The sequence below is a fragment of the Leishmania donovani genome, chromosome 31 (genome assembly GCF_000227135.1).
Source record: "Leishmania donovani BPK282A1 complete genome, chromosome 31".
In the NCBI taxonomy this organism is placed as follows: Eukaryota; Euglenozoa; class Kinetoplastea; order Trypanosomatida; family Trypanosomatidae; genus Leishmania; species Leishmania donovani.
The window spans coordinates 123,864-140,035 of record NC_018258.1 but is presented as its reverse complement, the minus strand read 5'-3'; the positions used below and the strand labels follow the sequence as shown (position 1 = coordinate 140,035).

At 60.3% G+C, this 16,172-nt stretch overlaps 3 protein-coding genes across 3 annotated transcripts; all 3 read left to right on the top strand.

The window, feature by feature from the left end:
- Positions 1–2,202: 2,202 nt before the first annotated feature.
- On the top strand, positions 2,203–4,467 carry LDBPK_310430 (calpain-like cysteine peptidase, putative; the record flags this gene model as incomplete). Its single annotated transcript, XM_003863087.1, has 1 exon — positions 2,203–4,467. One exon carries the CDS (start codon positions 2,203–2,205, stop codon positions 4,465–4,467), a length of 2,265 nt encoding a protein of 754 aa, XP_003863135.1.
- Positions 4,468–8,341: 3,874 nt separating this feature from the next.
- LDBPK_310420 (calpain-like protein, putative) lies at positions 8,342–11,152 on the top strand (the record flags this gene model as incomplete). The annotated part of the gene is made up of 1 exon (XM_003863086.1): positions 8,342–11,152. The coding sequence occupies one exon, from the start codon at positions 8,342–8,344 to the stop codon at positions 11,150–11,152; it is 2,811 nt and encodes a 936-aa protein (XP_003863134.1).
- Positions 11,153–11,958: 806 nt separating this feature from the next.
- On the top strand, positions 11,959–14,313 carry LDBPK_310410 (calpain-like cysteine peptidase, putative; the record flags this gene model as incomplete). The annotated part of the gene is made up of 1 exon (XM_003863085.1): positions 11,959–14,313. The coding sequence occupies one exon, from the start codon at positions 11,959–11,961 to the stop codon at positions 14,311–14,313; it is 2,355 nt and encodes a 784-aa protein (XP_003863133.1).
- Positions 14,314–16,172: the final 1,859 nt, after the last annotated feature.

Here is a 16,172-nt window from a genome sequence, read left to right as displayed (position 1 = left end):
GCACCTAGATCACCGCTTCCTCACTACCCGCACGACGGGCGCCGCTGCTTCCGTCCTGGAACAGGGGACTTGGTGCGGCCCGCTTGCATCACGACATTGCTGTCCACCCAGGCTCGTTAGACGCATGGCCCGGCTCGACGGCTGCACAGCTCGTCCGAGACGACGAGGCTTTGGCCGTGTGCCTACGAAGACAGATGAGCTGCGCTTGTATGTGTATACATTTGAGGACGGCTCATGGTTGAACTGACACACGTTGATGAGGGAGGAGAAAAGCTTCCCTGTTGTTATTGTGCGTTCGGGCTGCGCAGGTGGTGCGTTATGGGCTTAACTGTCACGGGCATGGCGGTGCTGGACGCCCGCGGATGCGCGGCTGTGTGTATTGTATAGCTGTCCTTCTCCACTCCCGGTCATTCCTCATGCTGTGGCTTTGTGCGCTGTAGAAACGAGGTGCACGTTCTCCGTGGCGCACCGTGCTTCCTCGAACCTCTTTCACACTCGGTTTGGTGGCGCGTTCTCCATTTCAAAGCCTGTGTGCACATGCTTGCGCCTCCTCGCGTCTTCTGTCCTTTCTTTGGTCTGTGCAGTGACTGTGCCAGCCATGGAAAAAAGTCTGCACAGGCCCACCGACATCGATCACCGAAGCGCCGTGCACTCTGCAGGTCGTGAGGCCCCACCCATCAGATTCTTGCTTAGCTTTTCCTTGCGGGCGCGACATGCAAAACTGAACAGGCGTGTGCTGCAGCGTTGCCTCGTGAAGGAGCCTATCATCATGCCATCTGTGGCCCGCTACGTGCTGTAAAGGCTGCTTTGGCTGTACGTCCTCCACGACCGCGTTTCCTTTTTTTTTCGCCTGATTTTGTCGCTCTCTCTCTCTCGTTATGTAGCACGCACGCCGATGAAATTTACTAAGGCGAAAGTGTGCCATGCTCAGGGAGCGCTCGTGACGAACTCTCGCTCACAAGCCCAGTACCCTTTTTTTTGCGTCCCGAGCCAGCAGCCGAGTGTGCACCCAATGCCTGCTAGGAAAGGACACACCCACAAAAAGCATCTATATACACATCTACATATATGTATACATGTATACGTTTCTTTGTTTTCCGTTGTCTTGTTTTTATTCTTGTAAGCTTTTCTCTGCACGCGACGGTGCGACGAGATAGGTGAGGGGGTGGGGTGGTGGCGGCGGGGCGGTCGAATTTTCTTTTTTTTTTCTTCCGTGCAGAGACGATGTCTCTGTTCGACCTGTAACTGCTCCTTCAGGTCTCCATATTCTTTGAGAAATCCCCCCTCCTCTGCCACCTCATAAACCCCTCCCTCTGATTATTTCCGCTGTTCGTGCCATCAAAGTAAGCTTCCACCCCTTCCCACGCTCATCCAACCAGCTTCTTGTCTCCAACCAAGGATCCGGAAAGCTGGAAGGACCGTTTGCTCTGCACTCTCGTCGGTACCCGTGTCCTGGTGTGCTCGGGTACGGACGCGCTTGTGTAAAGGCGTGCTCGATACCGGCCCGTGTGGCCCCGTGGTGTAGGGGGCAGGACCGCAGACGTGAAGTCTGATCGACGGAGACGAATATATGCTGAGCCGCTCTTGCCCTCCGTGTGACTTTTTCTCTCTTCCCGCTCTGTTTCTCTCTGACGCTGGCGAGCCAACGGAAACGCTGGCATCTAAACACAGACATGAATACACCCTCTTGATGTTGTGCCTTGCTAGCTTCGCACAGAAGCGAAAGGCGATAGATACTGAGGCATACTGTCTCCCTTCACACGCAGAGACGCGCTGCAGGAGGGGGGGTGGCGCGCCTCCGCGTTGCCGTGTCTTCCTTTTACCGCCACCGCACACAAAACGATGGTGTTTCCTCATCATATGTTTCAGCTGGACGACGTGTCTGTCGCCTCTCTGAGGGCTGCCGTCGCGGGGAATTCAAGGAAGCTGGAGCGATTGGAAGGACGTCTGTCACGCAGCCGTGAGCAGGCTGCGCGTCGCTCAGCTCTAGAGAAACGGATCGCGATGCTCCACGCAGGAATCGCGGTGCTGCGGGAGGTGGCGTGGCCAGGGGCCTCACTATCTCTGTCGGAGAAGGCGATGGCGCCATCAGATCCCAGCTTTCCGGCCTTCTCATTCACGTCTCCGGCGCGCACAGTCTTGCGCCACACGTCGTCTGGGATATCGGGTGCGTGGCCGCGGAGCAACTCCCCGGCAGTCAGCATGTCGTCGGCCCAGGACGAGTTCGACGAGACCACTATCCACCCCGATTCTCTACCGGTGCCTGCGACATGGAGGCAGAAGACCTCGGTCTTCCGGTACTGCGGACCTTCTGTGGCGGGCACAGTCTCCTCCGTGATTGATGAGGGGGTGGCGTACCGCATCATGACGGACGGGGGCGGCTGGGCCTTCTACAACGACACTCGATACTACACGGTGCACGTGAGATACCGCATTGCGGCCGGGTCGACGGTGACGCCAGGACACTCCGTAACGGCAGACGGCAAAGGGGCGCAGCAGGAGCTGTCGATGGAACTGGGGCCGGAGGAGACCAAGGTGCTGCTCACGGGCAGCGTGGTGGGCTTTGAGAACCTCTGCAAGGCGACGCTGCTTCCGAGGCGTCCAGCGACGACCCAAGAGGATCAGGCACTGTGCGCAGAGCCGCAGCAGTACTGGAGCGTTCTCGCCACCTCGTGCCCGGATGTCGCGTTGCCGGACCGCCGTAGCGTGTCGACGACGCACCTCGTCGCCCGATGCGTGGCGAAGCAGATTCGGTATGTCGACCTGCATTTCTTCCCCAGCCACGCCTCCCTCTACCGCGACGGCCAGGACAGCTTTTATATACCTCCTCTGCACTGGCGCCTGCCTGCGAGCTACCTCCCCGGGGACGACGGCGTCCGTCGCGAGGTGCGTCTCTTTCGCGGCCCCATCCTTCACCCCGACGGTTTGCGCTCTGGGCACCTGCTCCCCAACCACCTGCTGCTCTCTGTCGCAATCGGGCTTACGTGCCTCTGGCCGCAGGCGCTGCGCCGCCTCTTCATTCACCCGCAGGGGGCACAGGAGGGCAAGCGCGACCGGGCTGTCGGGGCCTATCACGTGAGGCTGTGCACAGGGGGCTGGTGGCGGCTCTGTGTCTTGGACGAGTTCCTTCCTGCGTCTGCACAGTGCCCCGAGTTCAGCCACTGTGCTGACGACCTGCAGGTGCTGTGGCTGCCTTTGCTGGAGAAGGCGTGCGCAAAGTCGCTCGGCTCCTACGCTGCAATGCTGGAGGTGCCGCTGGAATACTTCGTCCGCGCGTTCACCGGAGGGCCTTGCGAAGTGCTGCGCGAGATCTGGCCAGCACACGAGGACTTGCGGGACTCTACCGTCAAGGCAGCTCGTTTCTTCGCGCTCATGAAGAGGCTGCTGCGGCAACGACCGACGGACATGCCGAGCTTGGTGTGTTGGCTGCAACCCTACTTTCGCGGCACCGCCCGCACACAGGAGATAGGTGATCGGCTGGTGGTGCTGTACGAGGATATCGGACTCGACCCTAATGTCGCCACCGTGGTGCTAGGGCTTGAGACGCTCGGCGATGGGCAGTGCGTCGCGCGTCTGCGTCAGACGGCCGAGAAGAAGAGGTCGGCGGAGTGGTGGCTTGACCTTTGGCGCCGCGCCGGAAAGTCGTGGGTGGACGAGGTGAGCGATCTCGTGTTCGCCATGGAGGAGACGGCGGGGGGCAAGTTGTGGATGGCGCTGGAGGACTTACCGCTGTACTTCCAAGGCGGTTGTGTGGCACCACTGACGAGCGACTGGGGTACGGTGAAGGTGCAGGGTGAGTTTACGCAGCGCCAGCCGTCTGTGGTGCTGGAGGTGACAGTGACAGCACCGACGTGCCTCTTGGCGAGCGTTACGCAGAGGGACTTCGATGATGCTGGTTTGCCGACGCAAGCAGTGAAGGTTGGCAGTACCTCAATCGGTGCAAGCCAAACATTAGCGGGGCTGAGCTGCCTGCTGTACTCCAAGGGAAGCGGCGGCAGCACTCACTTTTGTGGCAGCAGCGGCGACACCCCTGACGTTTTTGAGGTTGCCCAATACCCGCATTTTGCGTACGAGCGAGAGGTGACTGCCGGGCATCTGCTAGACCCGCGTCAGGGCCCCTACTATGTTGCGCCGTTTGTGCACTCCATTTCCTCGGATGTGGCGTACACCATAACAGCCCAACTAATCGGGGCCGAATCGGTGTCCTCTGCGACTTCACTGGTAGCTCGTGAGAGCAGCACGGCGACAGTGCGCTTCATGACGGCGAAACCAGGGACCGCTCTCTTTCAGAATCTTACTCAGCCGATCCTCCTTGAGTCCTCGATGGAGGTGAGCGCAACAGCCATGCACTACCAAAGTCACTCACCAAGGCAACTGCGCATGCACTGCGGCTCGGGAGTGGCCGTCGACCTCGTGCTCAGCGGCTGCGATGTGCCACCGCCAATAACAGCAGCAGGCACCGAATGACGGCACGCGTGGGCACGTCGACGAGCATGCGCAGAGCAAAGACATTCCTTAGCCCCGATCAGGTGCTCACGTGTTTCACCTCGTTACGGTCGATGTAGAGTAAAGAGTCTGTGCCGCTCGCTCGCAAGGAATGCTGTGTGCGAGCGTCTTGCGTGCTTTCTTTCTTTCCTTGATATTGGATGATGATGATGTATCGTGTGGCCGTTATGCGCTCATGTATTCCTTTCTATTGTCGTTATATATTTTTTTTTTCGCCACCATCACCACCACCACCACCACCCCGCTCTCCTCATCTGCCATTATTTGCTTGCTCGCGCATGCTCTTTGCACGTCATGCGGTACGCGTGTCTCTCGGCCGACGTGGTGTTGTACAACTTCATTGGCGTGCAGCGCTGTCTTGTGAGTGTCTGTGTATATGTGTATGCGTATGCATGTGTGCGTGCGCGTTTTGCTTTGTTGCTGTCTCCTTTCGTCTGCTGTGTCACTGGTCTGCACAAGGACACGACTGCACGAAAAGGGTTCAGACACGCACGCACACACACACACACACACACACCTGATCACGCCCACGCGTAGCTGCGACGTGCAGAGTAGCGGGCAGTGTCTCCCCCTCCCCCCCGACGGCAATACATTACCCGCACCAGATCGGCTCGTACCATTCTTACATGAGGCACGAAGAACGCTTGGCGTTCTCCTGCATCATTTCTAAGACCTCCCGCAACAGTCGTGCAGGCAACTAACAGAACTGCAAGGGTAATGGAGGCATGAGTCTTCCGGGTTCCTCCTGCGCTCTCGCTTCTTTCTCCACAGATGAGCTGTTGCTATGCGCTTTCGCAGTCGTGCATGCCCTCATCGAAATGTTCACACCACACCACTCTCCGGCCGCCGTCTTCTCTCTCCTCCAACTCCACAGGGCCCCACCGTACAACACTGAACAGAGCACTCGTCTCATCCGCCCCTCTCTCTTCCTCGTGTTCGTCTGCGCCAACCCTGTGAGAAGGTGGTGCTGTGAAAGCACCACCTCACCCGATTCTTTGTTGGCCCGGTGTACATTCGCTTACTGGCGCAGCGACTGCGTGGGTAGGGAAAGCACAGGCACACTTCCCCCGACGTATCTAGGCATAGGGGCGCGCTGAGACGCCTCCCCTTATACTTCCGTCAACGCCCTCCCTCAGCACACACACACACACACACACCAACTCCCTTACTTTCGCTCTCTTCGCAGCTGTACAGTTGCTGGCCGAAACGCGTGGCTGCGCGTCGTTGCTGAGGGGCCACGCCCACTGACGAAGGGCGCCCTGCGCTGTTGCACTGCGAGTAGCACCATAGCCTGCCCCAACGCCGCCATCACTGCTGCCGCTCATCTCGCGCCACCTGCCTTCTGCTCCATGTATACAGTTGTCGGTCATTGTGCAATCTCTTTCTGCTTAGCCTAACCTTTGGAAGATGGATTACTTGAGCTCATCTTTCGCTCTCGCCTGCCTGCTTCCCCCCTGTTACTTGGTCTCCCTGACGCACCCAACGAGACATCCATTACGCATACGCACTCCGCCACACACGCACGCCACTCTGCGCACAAAGAGATCGCGGGTCGTACTTGTTTGAGCTTCTCTCGCCCCCGTCTGGGCGTAGCTGCGTGAGGGTGGAGGGGAGGAGAGTGCGCTCGTTAGGCTCTTATTGCTTGTTTGTGCATACATATATATGCGCATATCTCTGTCTGTCGTTTGATATGATCTGCCAGCTGGGGCGCACGTGCACATAGTACCCAAGCCTGTGCGTCTACGTCTCTCCTTTTCGGAGTCTCCTTGCTCTCCCCCGCCTCTCCGGTGTCTCAGTGGTGTCTCACCAACCAAAAGAGGGGACGGAGGGGGCCTCCTATCATCGGCATCACTCTTCTCTTTCTTGCTAGCTTGTTCCGTTCGTGCCCCCCCCCCCCATTTTTTCCCCTGTGTAGTTGCACTCCCCGTATTCTTGCTGTTCCTCTTGCACTGCTCATCTCTTCTTCTGGCCCCTTCCCGGCCGACTCTGACCTCCGTCGTGCCGCCCATGCTTGAGAGCAGCTGTTTGTGTGCGCCGTTTTCATTTTTTTTTCACCCGCTCAGCAGCAGCCTGCGTCGACGCGTAGCCCCGCGGACGCTCCCCCCTCCTCTCCCCCGTCTCATGCGCAGTAGAGAAAGCATACACAGGTAGCGTCAGCATGCCAAAGATACCGCTTGCTGTAGTGTCGACATCATCCGATGACTCGGAGATGTCCTACAGCGACCCGGTCGGGGCCTTTAAAGGTGCGAATTGGGCCGTCATGAACATTGACAGCTTCGACTCTCTGCCCTTCTCAGAGGTTTCGCATTCCCCGTACGGGGTGGACTCGAACTTTCTCGACTCTGTGTCCCGCGTAGGCTCAGCAGGGTACCGCCCCAGTCCCAGTGTGGCTTCTGCTCTAGATCGCCAGGACACCGTTATGACGCCTCTGAAGCCTGGCATGTTGAGCCCTCTCCCCGGCATTTCACGAGGGTTCCGGCTCCATGGCAATGATCAGTCCATAAGCACCACCGAGGTGAGCGGTGCCATGGTGGCCGGCCTTCCTGCCGTGCCGACGCACTTTACGCCAAAGGGCAGCGACGCCCTTGCTTTGCACCCGAGGTTGTGTGGCGCCGGCGGGGCACCGGGGGCCGCCTCTGCCGCGGAGGTGGCTCGTAACCGTAAGAAGAAGCAGAAGCCGCCGCCGCACCGCACCCGGTCGCTGCAGATCGAGGCTGCTAAGTGGCTGGAGGATGATTGCAGCACGGAAGCGCTGGTACTGCGCGAGGTCTCGCAGCGACGACCAGTCAGCCCAATGACAGACGCCGAAGCGGACGATGTCCTGTCTTTGAGCTCGTCAGGGGCTACTGGACTACTGACCCTGCCGATTCAGGGCATGGCACCGCCGTCGAGCATCGCTACAGGACTTGAGACTGCCGTTACGAAACAGACCGCCTTGCCCACAGCGGCTCCGAAGGTGAACAAGGAGATCACCCGCGGGCCCCCGACAAACCGCACAGAAGGAGAAAGAGCGCCACCCGTGGCTGCCAGCAGCGCCAACGATCCTGCACCTTTCATGGCAGCACCGGCGACGACGGGTGATCGCTGCCCCGTTGGCCAGAGAGGCGCAACAGCAAACTCGCCTCTGAGGCGGGCCGCCCGTGTCAACATGGTGCCGACGCGGCGCATTGCCCCTTTAGACGGCAAGAAAGGGCCAGAAACTGATGTGCGAAGGGACTCAGCGGCAGCCGCCACAGTCCGGCGGCAGCCTGAGACGCAGCAGTCGCAGTCTCCAGGCACCACCCTACCGACTGATATGCCGTCGTTGATTCGCGCGGGGACCCTTTCGCCTTCCAAAAGGAATGCAAAGGCTGCAACGATTACCGATGCGACACCACCCTCGTCCGCCGCGAACGGCTTTGCACAAGCACCCCCCGCTGCCATGGAGGAACGATGGCAGGCGGCGAAGGGCCAGCTCCACGAATCCAGACAGGCAGCGAGTGGTCAGCGGTCAAACACGTATGTTGAGGCTCCGACAGCTGGTGCGCATGGCGCTGATGATATCAACGGAGAGCCGACCAGTCTCCCAGACTCGCGGCCGACGGTTTTGTCCCTGGACACCATTGCAATGCTGTCAACGCGGGCTAGGAAAACCACTGCCCTTCCGCTGCAGCAGCCGTCACTGGACAGAAGCACGAAGCAGCGGACGCGCCCCCGAAGAACCAGCTTCGCCTCGACAGCAATACCGGAAACGATCAGTGAGGCGAGTTGTGTTGCTGGCGAGACGGCGGAAAAAGAGGCCCCACACGCTTCACCTGGACGCAGGAGGCGGCATCACTCAGTGGAGTCATTGGAGATGAGCGCGACAAAGGCAGCGATCACAGAATCCTCATCGAACCTCGCGGCGGCCTCGGTTGTGCCAGAGGAGCGGCCCGAGACGCGGCAGTACGGTCTTACCGACAGCCTGCACATCTCGCCTGCCAACCGCATGGCCGCAGAGAAGTTGGTGGCCTTTGTGCAGGCCGTCTCCGATCCGGAGGTGCTGCACGTCATCTACGACTACCTCGAGGAGCATGAGAAAGCGGTGCCGCGCTACTGCCTCGCCACGAAGGCGTGCCGTGAGCTTCTGGAGCGCAAAGAAGAGATGCTGATGGCTTGCTTGTCCACCAGCGGCGGTGCTCACGAGTCATCACAGCCCAGTGCAGTTGGTGCCCGCCGCCCCCGTAGTGTTTCAGTGCCGCAGCTCGTGGACTCGCCAGACAAGAAGGCGGAGACAGCAAGGGCAGGGGAAGGCCTGACGGAGGCGCAGCGCCTCTTGCAGCAGATTGAGGAGACGGACGGCTGTGACAAGGGAGACGACGATGATGCCGATATGGATGAGTTTGATGACCTCAATTACTTCCCGGCGCCCTACACACCATCCAGCCGCTTCAATTTTGGACAGCCGAGCGTCTCCGGTCTCGTCACTCGGGTTTTTTCGGAGGGCATGCTGTACAAGATCAAGACCCCAAAAGGCGAGTACCACTTCTACAACGATACCCTGCAGGAGGTGATGGTTGTACGCGTGCAGTGCCATCTGCGCGGCAACGAGAAGATCAACGAACGTGCCATGCTCTCCCCCGTCGCCAGTACCGGCGAGACGGAGATTACGATCGCCGTATTGCCGGAGGAGACGAACTTTTTCATGAGTGGGGTGGCGCATATGCCTCACTTCATGGCAAAGCGAGTGCCGGTGCCGCGCGATTACGTCTCGCCGTCGGTGACGCAGTCGCTGCGCAAGATCAACGCCGAGATCAACGCTGTGCGCAAGGCACTTGGCAAGTGGAGCCGAGCCTCCGACCAGCAGGCGTACCTGAAGTGCTGTCTCAAGAACAACCTCCGCTTCACAGACCTCAACTTCCGCCCGAGTTCGGAGAGCCTGTATCGCCCTGAGTTCGACGCGGTCGTCATACCGGCCGTCACATGGCGGCGGCCGGAGGAGTACATCTACCTGGCCGAGGTGTCGCAGACGCGTCTATTCCGCGGCGAGATTTCGTGTTTCCTGGTGAAGCAGGGTGACCTGAGCAACCACACGGTGGTGGCTGCGATGGCGGCGGTGGCGCAGTTCCCGGCCCATGTGCGGTGGATGTTCCGCCACCCCGTGAGCGCGCACGTGGGCAAGATGGAGAGGTCGCAGGGCTGCTACCGAGTGACGCTGCTGCACAATGGGTGGTGGCACACCTACCTTGTCGACGACTACGTGCCTGCGTCGCTGAGAGGACCGCTGTTTGCGAGCTGTGCCGAGGACCCGCGCCGGCTGTGGGTGCAGCTGCTCGAAAAGGCGTATGCCAAGTCGCTTGGCTCATACGCGGCGACGTGCCTCGTCGACGCCATGGAGGCCCTCGGCGACTTCACTGGATTCCCCGTACGCTTTCTCGACTCCATGTGGGCGGCCGCCGCGCAGGGGCCGAGGGATGGCGCGTTCCGGTCGCTCTTTCGCTACCTCGAGCTCTGTGTCCGGGCCGGCTGCACGGTGCTTCTCTTCTCTCCGCCCCCCACCGACGAGCAGTCGAGTGCGACCGTGGACATGTCCTGCAAGCGTTCCTCGCGTATCATGCCGGTGAAGGGCGCGGTGCCGCAGTTCCTGCCCGGCCACATCTACTTCCTGCGCGACGTCGCCTTCTACGAGGCGCTAGATCTGCGCATGGTCCAGCTGAAGAACCCGTGGACGTGGGAGACAAAAAACAAGATCCACTACGAGAAGAAGTGGAGGTACACGACGTGGTACGACCAGCCCGACCCCAGCCTCAGTGCCATTGCGTCCGCCACGACGAGCCTGCACGGACAGGTGTGCTCCCGCGTTCTGGCCTCGCACGCGCTCAGCCCTAGAGCCTGTACGGACTTGTCACCGGAGGCGGTCGCTCTAAACGAGCGCAAGGGCACGATGTGGGTAGAATGGGGGGAGGCGCTGACGGCGTTTGCGGGCGGCGGCGTGTGCTACACCATGTGGGACCGACACCGGTACCGTGTGCGGAACGCCTTTGTGGAGGGCCGACCACGGCTGGCGCTTGAGCTGAAGGCGCGGCGCAAAGTGGAGCTGCTCGTGACGCTTTCGCTGGAGACGGTGAGCGAGACGCTCGACAACTTTGGCACCGTCGTCGCTGCCCGTCCCATCCCGCTCCACGGCACGGCGCTCGCGGTGGTGCACCGACAGGCGAACCAGTCGGCGAAGGTGGTCCGTGAGTCCTGCGACGACATCGAGAGCGTGACAGGCTGCCGAACATACGTCGTGGCGCGTGATGTGTCCATAAAGGTGGTCGTTGAGCCGAGCACGAGTAGCAACGGCGCCGCCGTACTGGTTGTCCCGCTGCTCGATCCAAGCGCCGTTAGCGCTGCCGCCGTCGGCGCCGGCAGCGGATCCTCCTCGAACGCCGCCTCGATAGCCGCTGCGCCCGAGGTGCGGTTTGTCGTGTCCATCGTCAGCGACGCCGTTGCGGGGGACGGGGAGGATTTGTCCGTCCACTTTGTGTCGCTGCGGCGCAGCTGCGGCGTCTTCACGGACTCAACCACGGCGTTCCCACTGGAGGGCGCCTCGCGCGTGACAGCACAGTACCAAGTGTGCACCAAGGCAGGCGTTGCGACGTGCGAGGGGTCTCGCATCTCTGGCAACGAAACGAAGGGTATGTGAATATGGCATTCGCTGTGGTGTTTTGTTCCGTCTCTGTGCATTCACATCAACACAGCACTCTAGGAGCATCCTCGTTCCGACACCTCCCTTTGAGACGTCGCTGTCGGCGGCGGGGGATGGTGAGTAGACGCACGCCGTGGTCCCCCTGATTGACACCACACGCGTACGCTACGCTGCCCTGGAAAGTCGGGGAGATACGACTGTGCTCTCGCTGTGGCTGTTGTGGCTCCTTATCTTGTCTACCATTCGCTTATCCTTTTCTGTTGTTGTGATTTTCCGTATTTCTTTTCCTTTCATGTGCTGCCGTTCTCTCTTCGCCCCGCCTCTCGCCTCTCTTGCTCTCTCTACCCCCTCCATGTGCGCAGGAACCACGCCGCCCTCCCGCACGCATTTCGGAGGCACAGCCACCGACACCGACAGGCGACAGAACATCGGACAGGAGCTGCAGAGGAAAATAAAACGTATCCGTGCCTTACCCGCCGTCCCGTCCCTCGTCGCAGGAGGGCGGGGGCGATGCTGTCGGCAATGGTGCACTGCCGTCACCCCCCTCCCCCAACGTCGTGCTGTGTTCGCGCACGTCAGGGCTCTCGCCACCTCACCTCAGTCACGTCCTTCTGCATCTCTTCTGCTCTGCTTCCTCCATCTCGGGCGGCTGCAGCTCTGGATGGTTGTTGTTTTGTGCTGGCAATATCACCGTGCCCATCACTGCATGAAGTGCACCCCCTCCCTGACACACGCGCACACACACCTCCGCTGCTTACCCGTATTACCCCTTTTCTTCCTCCATCAAGCAACAGCACGACAAGATGCCTGCTGCAACGGCCGAGCCGCAGCCGTTTGAGTTCCCACCGGGCTACGTGATGCCGCTGCCCACGCGTCCGAGCAAGATGGACGAGGACACGCTGCACCCCGTGCGCGTGCCGACACCGCTGCCGGACCTGCTGCCGCGCAGCATGAAGGACATCCAGAAGATGCGTAACCTGCAGTCCGACGGAGACACAGCCAAGAAGTACGTGCCACCGCGCCGCGACCTGCCGCCGCCGTACGTGAACGACGACGAGTGCGACGAGTTCGAGGACAAGACGATCGACACGACCATCCTGAACATGTCGGAGAAGGACCGCACGAAGCGCATGGGCCATACCTACCAGTTAAACGGCCCCTCCGTTGAGGGCGACGTCACGCCGGTCTTCGAGAACGGCCTGCTCTTCAAGGTCGTGACGCCAGATGGCTCTTGGTACTACTACAACGACACGGACAAGTACGAGATGCATGTGAAGTTCACCTTCGGCGCCAAGTCAGACCTGCAGCCCGGCGAAAAGGTCGACATGTACGTTATGAGCACAAGCGAGCTGTCCGCCTCCCTCGTCGTCTTCCCTGGGGAGACGACGAAGCTGGTAGCCGGCAAGATCAACGGTTTCAAGTGCAGCGCCAAGGCCGTGCCACTGAACGACGACAAGCGCGACATCCTCTACGGCGAAGTCAACGACCGCATCGCCGACGACCTGATGGTCATGGCGCAGGCCATCGGTGTGCGTGAGGACGACCTGACAGAGGAGAAGGTGCTGGCGTACTGCGAGGAGAACGAGAAGCCGTACATCGACTGCGACTTCCGTCCGTGCGACTACTCGCTCTACCGCGCTGACGTGGACACGTACCTGCCGCGCTTCATCCCGTGGCACCGCCCCTCCACCTGGATCCCGGAGGAGCAGCTCAAGGAGGTGCGCCTCTTCCGCCGCGACATCCTGCCGTCGCAAGTGACACACGGCTCCATCGGCGACACCTACCTCGTCTCCGCCATCGCCGCCCTGACCGACGCCAGCGGCGACCGGCTGCACGACCTCTTCCGCCACCCGGTGAGCGCCGCCAACGGCAAGATCGAGCGTGCCCTCGGTGCCTACTGGGTCACGATAAACTTCAACGGCTGGTGGCTGCCGGTGCTGCTGGACGACTTCCTGCCTGCGACGCGTGACGGCCCCGAGTTCGCGCGGTGCGCAGTGGACATCCGGCGCATGTGGGTGGCGCTGCTGGAGAAGACCTACGCGAAAGTGCACGGCTCCTACGCGAACATCGCGAGCGGCGACCCGCTGGAGCCGCTGTCGGAGTTCACCGGCTTCCCAGTGACGCGCTACGAGAGCTTCTGGGAGGACGCGCAGGGCGGCGACGACATGCTGTTTCAGGAGATGCTGTCTTACAACAGGATGGGTCACTTGCAGGTGCTCTGCACCCCGTCCGACGGTGGCGAGGCATTCGGCAACGCGAACGTCGTCAGCGCCAACCCGGAGCTGGAGGCAACGTACGAGAAGATGGGCCTCCTCCTGCACCATGGCTACGCAGTTCTGCAGACGGAGTACTTCGAGGACCTGGACCTCCGTCTGCTGCGCGTCCGCAACCCGTGGGGCAACGGCTCTGAGTGGACCGGCGCGTGGAGCAAGGACGACAAGCGCTGGAGCAAGTACCCATCCGTGCGCAACGCGTGCTACCGGCACGGCGGAAGCCCGACGGATGCCGACCGCACGTTCTGGGTAGAGTGGAGCGACGCGCTGAAGATCTTCTCCGGCGGTGGCTGCTGCCACCTGCGCACTCCGTGGTTCGACTACCGTGCCCGTGGCGAGTTTGCTCAGGGCATCCCGACCGTCTCTTTCGAGGTCAACGTGTCCGCGCCGACGGAGGCCTACATCACTCTCTCGCAGGAGGACGAGCGCGACGACCCGTCGCTGGAGTACCATGCACTCCTGCTGAGCGTGTTCCGGCACAGCGGCAAGAAGGAGAAGCTGGACGCGACCAGCAACTCGCTTGTGGAGAAGCCGGACCGCCAGCTCAAGTTCAACTTCTCGCGCGACGTGGCGATGAAGTACACCTTTTTGCCAGAGCACAGCCCGTACTTTGTCATCCCCCGCATCCACGACCCCAGCGTGACGAAGCCGTACGTGATGGGCCTCCTGTGCGACACGTACGTTGGCAACGGCATCAAGGTGGAGTTCAAGCGGGTGGACCGCAACTGCCGCGTCTTTGCTAACATGCCGTCCTTTGTGCAGGTAGGAATGATGGAGGACACAGCTGCTGAGTACCAGATCCGCACTCCACGGCAGCCGATTGAGTGCATCGGGGAGGAGATCGTCGACGAGCGCCTGCGCGAGTTTGGCATCCTGGAGGAGTAGGCTGCAGGGAAGGACTTGATTGAACGGGTGGTAGCCGTCTGTGGGCAAGAGCTGAGTCTCTGGCACACGCGCTTCTTCTGCAGGACAGCAGGCGAAGAAGTCGAATGGACGCGTGGCGAGGCGTCTGTATGCGTGGTCATCGATGCACACTTGTCAGTCTCAATGCGCATCCCTCGACCCTACCCGCCCACTCCCACAATCCGTGTTCATCACAGCTGCTCTTCCATCCTTTCTCTCTTCTTTTGAGGCATCCTTCGTTTGGCCTGCCGCCTCCGCAACGCCGTGCTGCCACCTACTCGCACTCGCTCTGTTTTCATGTGGCTCCCCCTCCCCGCACCTAATGAACTCTTGCATGGGCACCGGCGAACTGTGCACACATACCCGCACAAGCACTCTCCTTCGGTGTATTCGTCTGTGCGATGCTCACCACCTCTACGGAGCTCCCTGTTTACCGAGAGCTTCATCGGTCTCTGGTGCTGCACAGGATGAGGCTGCGAGTGCGTGAGGAAGTTTACTGTTGTGTAATCGTCGACGTATCGCCCACGCCTGCTTTTGACCTCTCTTCTGATTTCTGCCCCCTTTCCCCTTCCCTCTTCTGCATCGTCCTTGCCGTTATCCTTCGTTTTTTTTTTGTTGCTCGCTCGGCTCATGTCGCTGTGGCTCCCCGTGTGCTGTGTGCTGTGCGTGTGTTGGCTGGATGTTGAACGTCGACACGCAGATGTGCTCGCAGTCCCTCCCCTGCCCTCAGCGACCCGTCTGCCTTTTGGGCCTCTTTTATTCTTCCATTTTCTTCCGTCTTGTGGGAGGACAACCCAAGGTGTGTGTGTGTGTGTGTGTGTGTGTGTGTGTGTTTGCGCGCGGACGCGCGCCAGTAGCTTCTCTCTCTTGTGCGCCCTTTTTGTTTGAAGAGGTGGGATGCTCCTGTTGTTTCTGCTTTCGCGAACTCTACACGGTGTTCTCAGCTGCTACGTTGCCGTCGGATCACTCCAGGAGGACAATGCTGGAGTGACCTATCCGGCACTTCGGCAAAGCCTCCGCCATATCGGCCCTCAGCATGCCGTCGAAGAAGAGGGAAGATGGACTTCACGATGCTGCCAGGAGCGACACGGCAGCCGTCTCATCAGCGCGCCTTTGGAACCCTTTCACATCGCCTGTGCACACTGTGAATGGTCGGTTGGCCACTCTCCCTTTACCTCCTCAATCTCCATCTGCGCACGTGCCGTGCACATGGCTGCGACGATAGTCTTCACGCGTGTTCTCCCTCCCCTCCCACAGCGTCGTCAAACTCCTCAGTGTTCCCATTTCGGATCCCACGCTTCCTCTTCTTTCATCCTTGTTTCTCTGGGCCCTGTCAGTCGGTTATCATGTAGACGTACAATCATCGCTGCAAAGACAACAAATTGGGAGCGGCAGCAGCGGCGACCAGCTCAGCCACACAACCGATCCTCTTTCCATGTGCAACACCGCTCGAGGCGAGGTGGGAGATTTGTGGTGTGGCTACGCCAAGCGCTCATATACATCTGAGCAGGTCCACAGAGACGAATGCATGCATCAAGCGCTGCTGCCGCCGCTGAGCCGTTGCTACTCATGTGTCGGCGCCATCTTGTTGGCTCTCTGTCTTTTTCTTTCGTTTCCATTCTGTGCGCATTCCTTTCCATAGCTCTGTCTTTCTCCCGTTTTGTGTGCGTGTCACCGAATCTCTGACGTGCTGCGATGATGTGTCGGCGTATATGTTTGTGGGGAGGGGGGTGCCGTCTCCCCCCCCACCCCACGCTTGAGCTTACGTTTTCTGTTTTCGTTCCTTCTGTTCCCACCCTCTTTGAGTGACGTTTTATGAGCGCGCGCGTGTGTGTATGTGC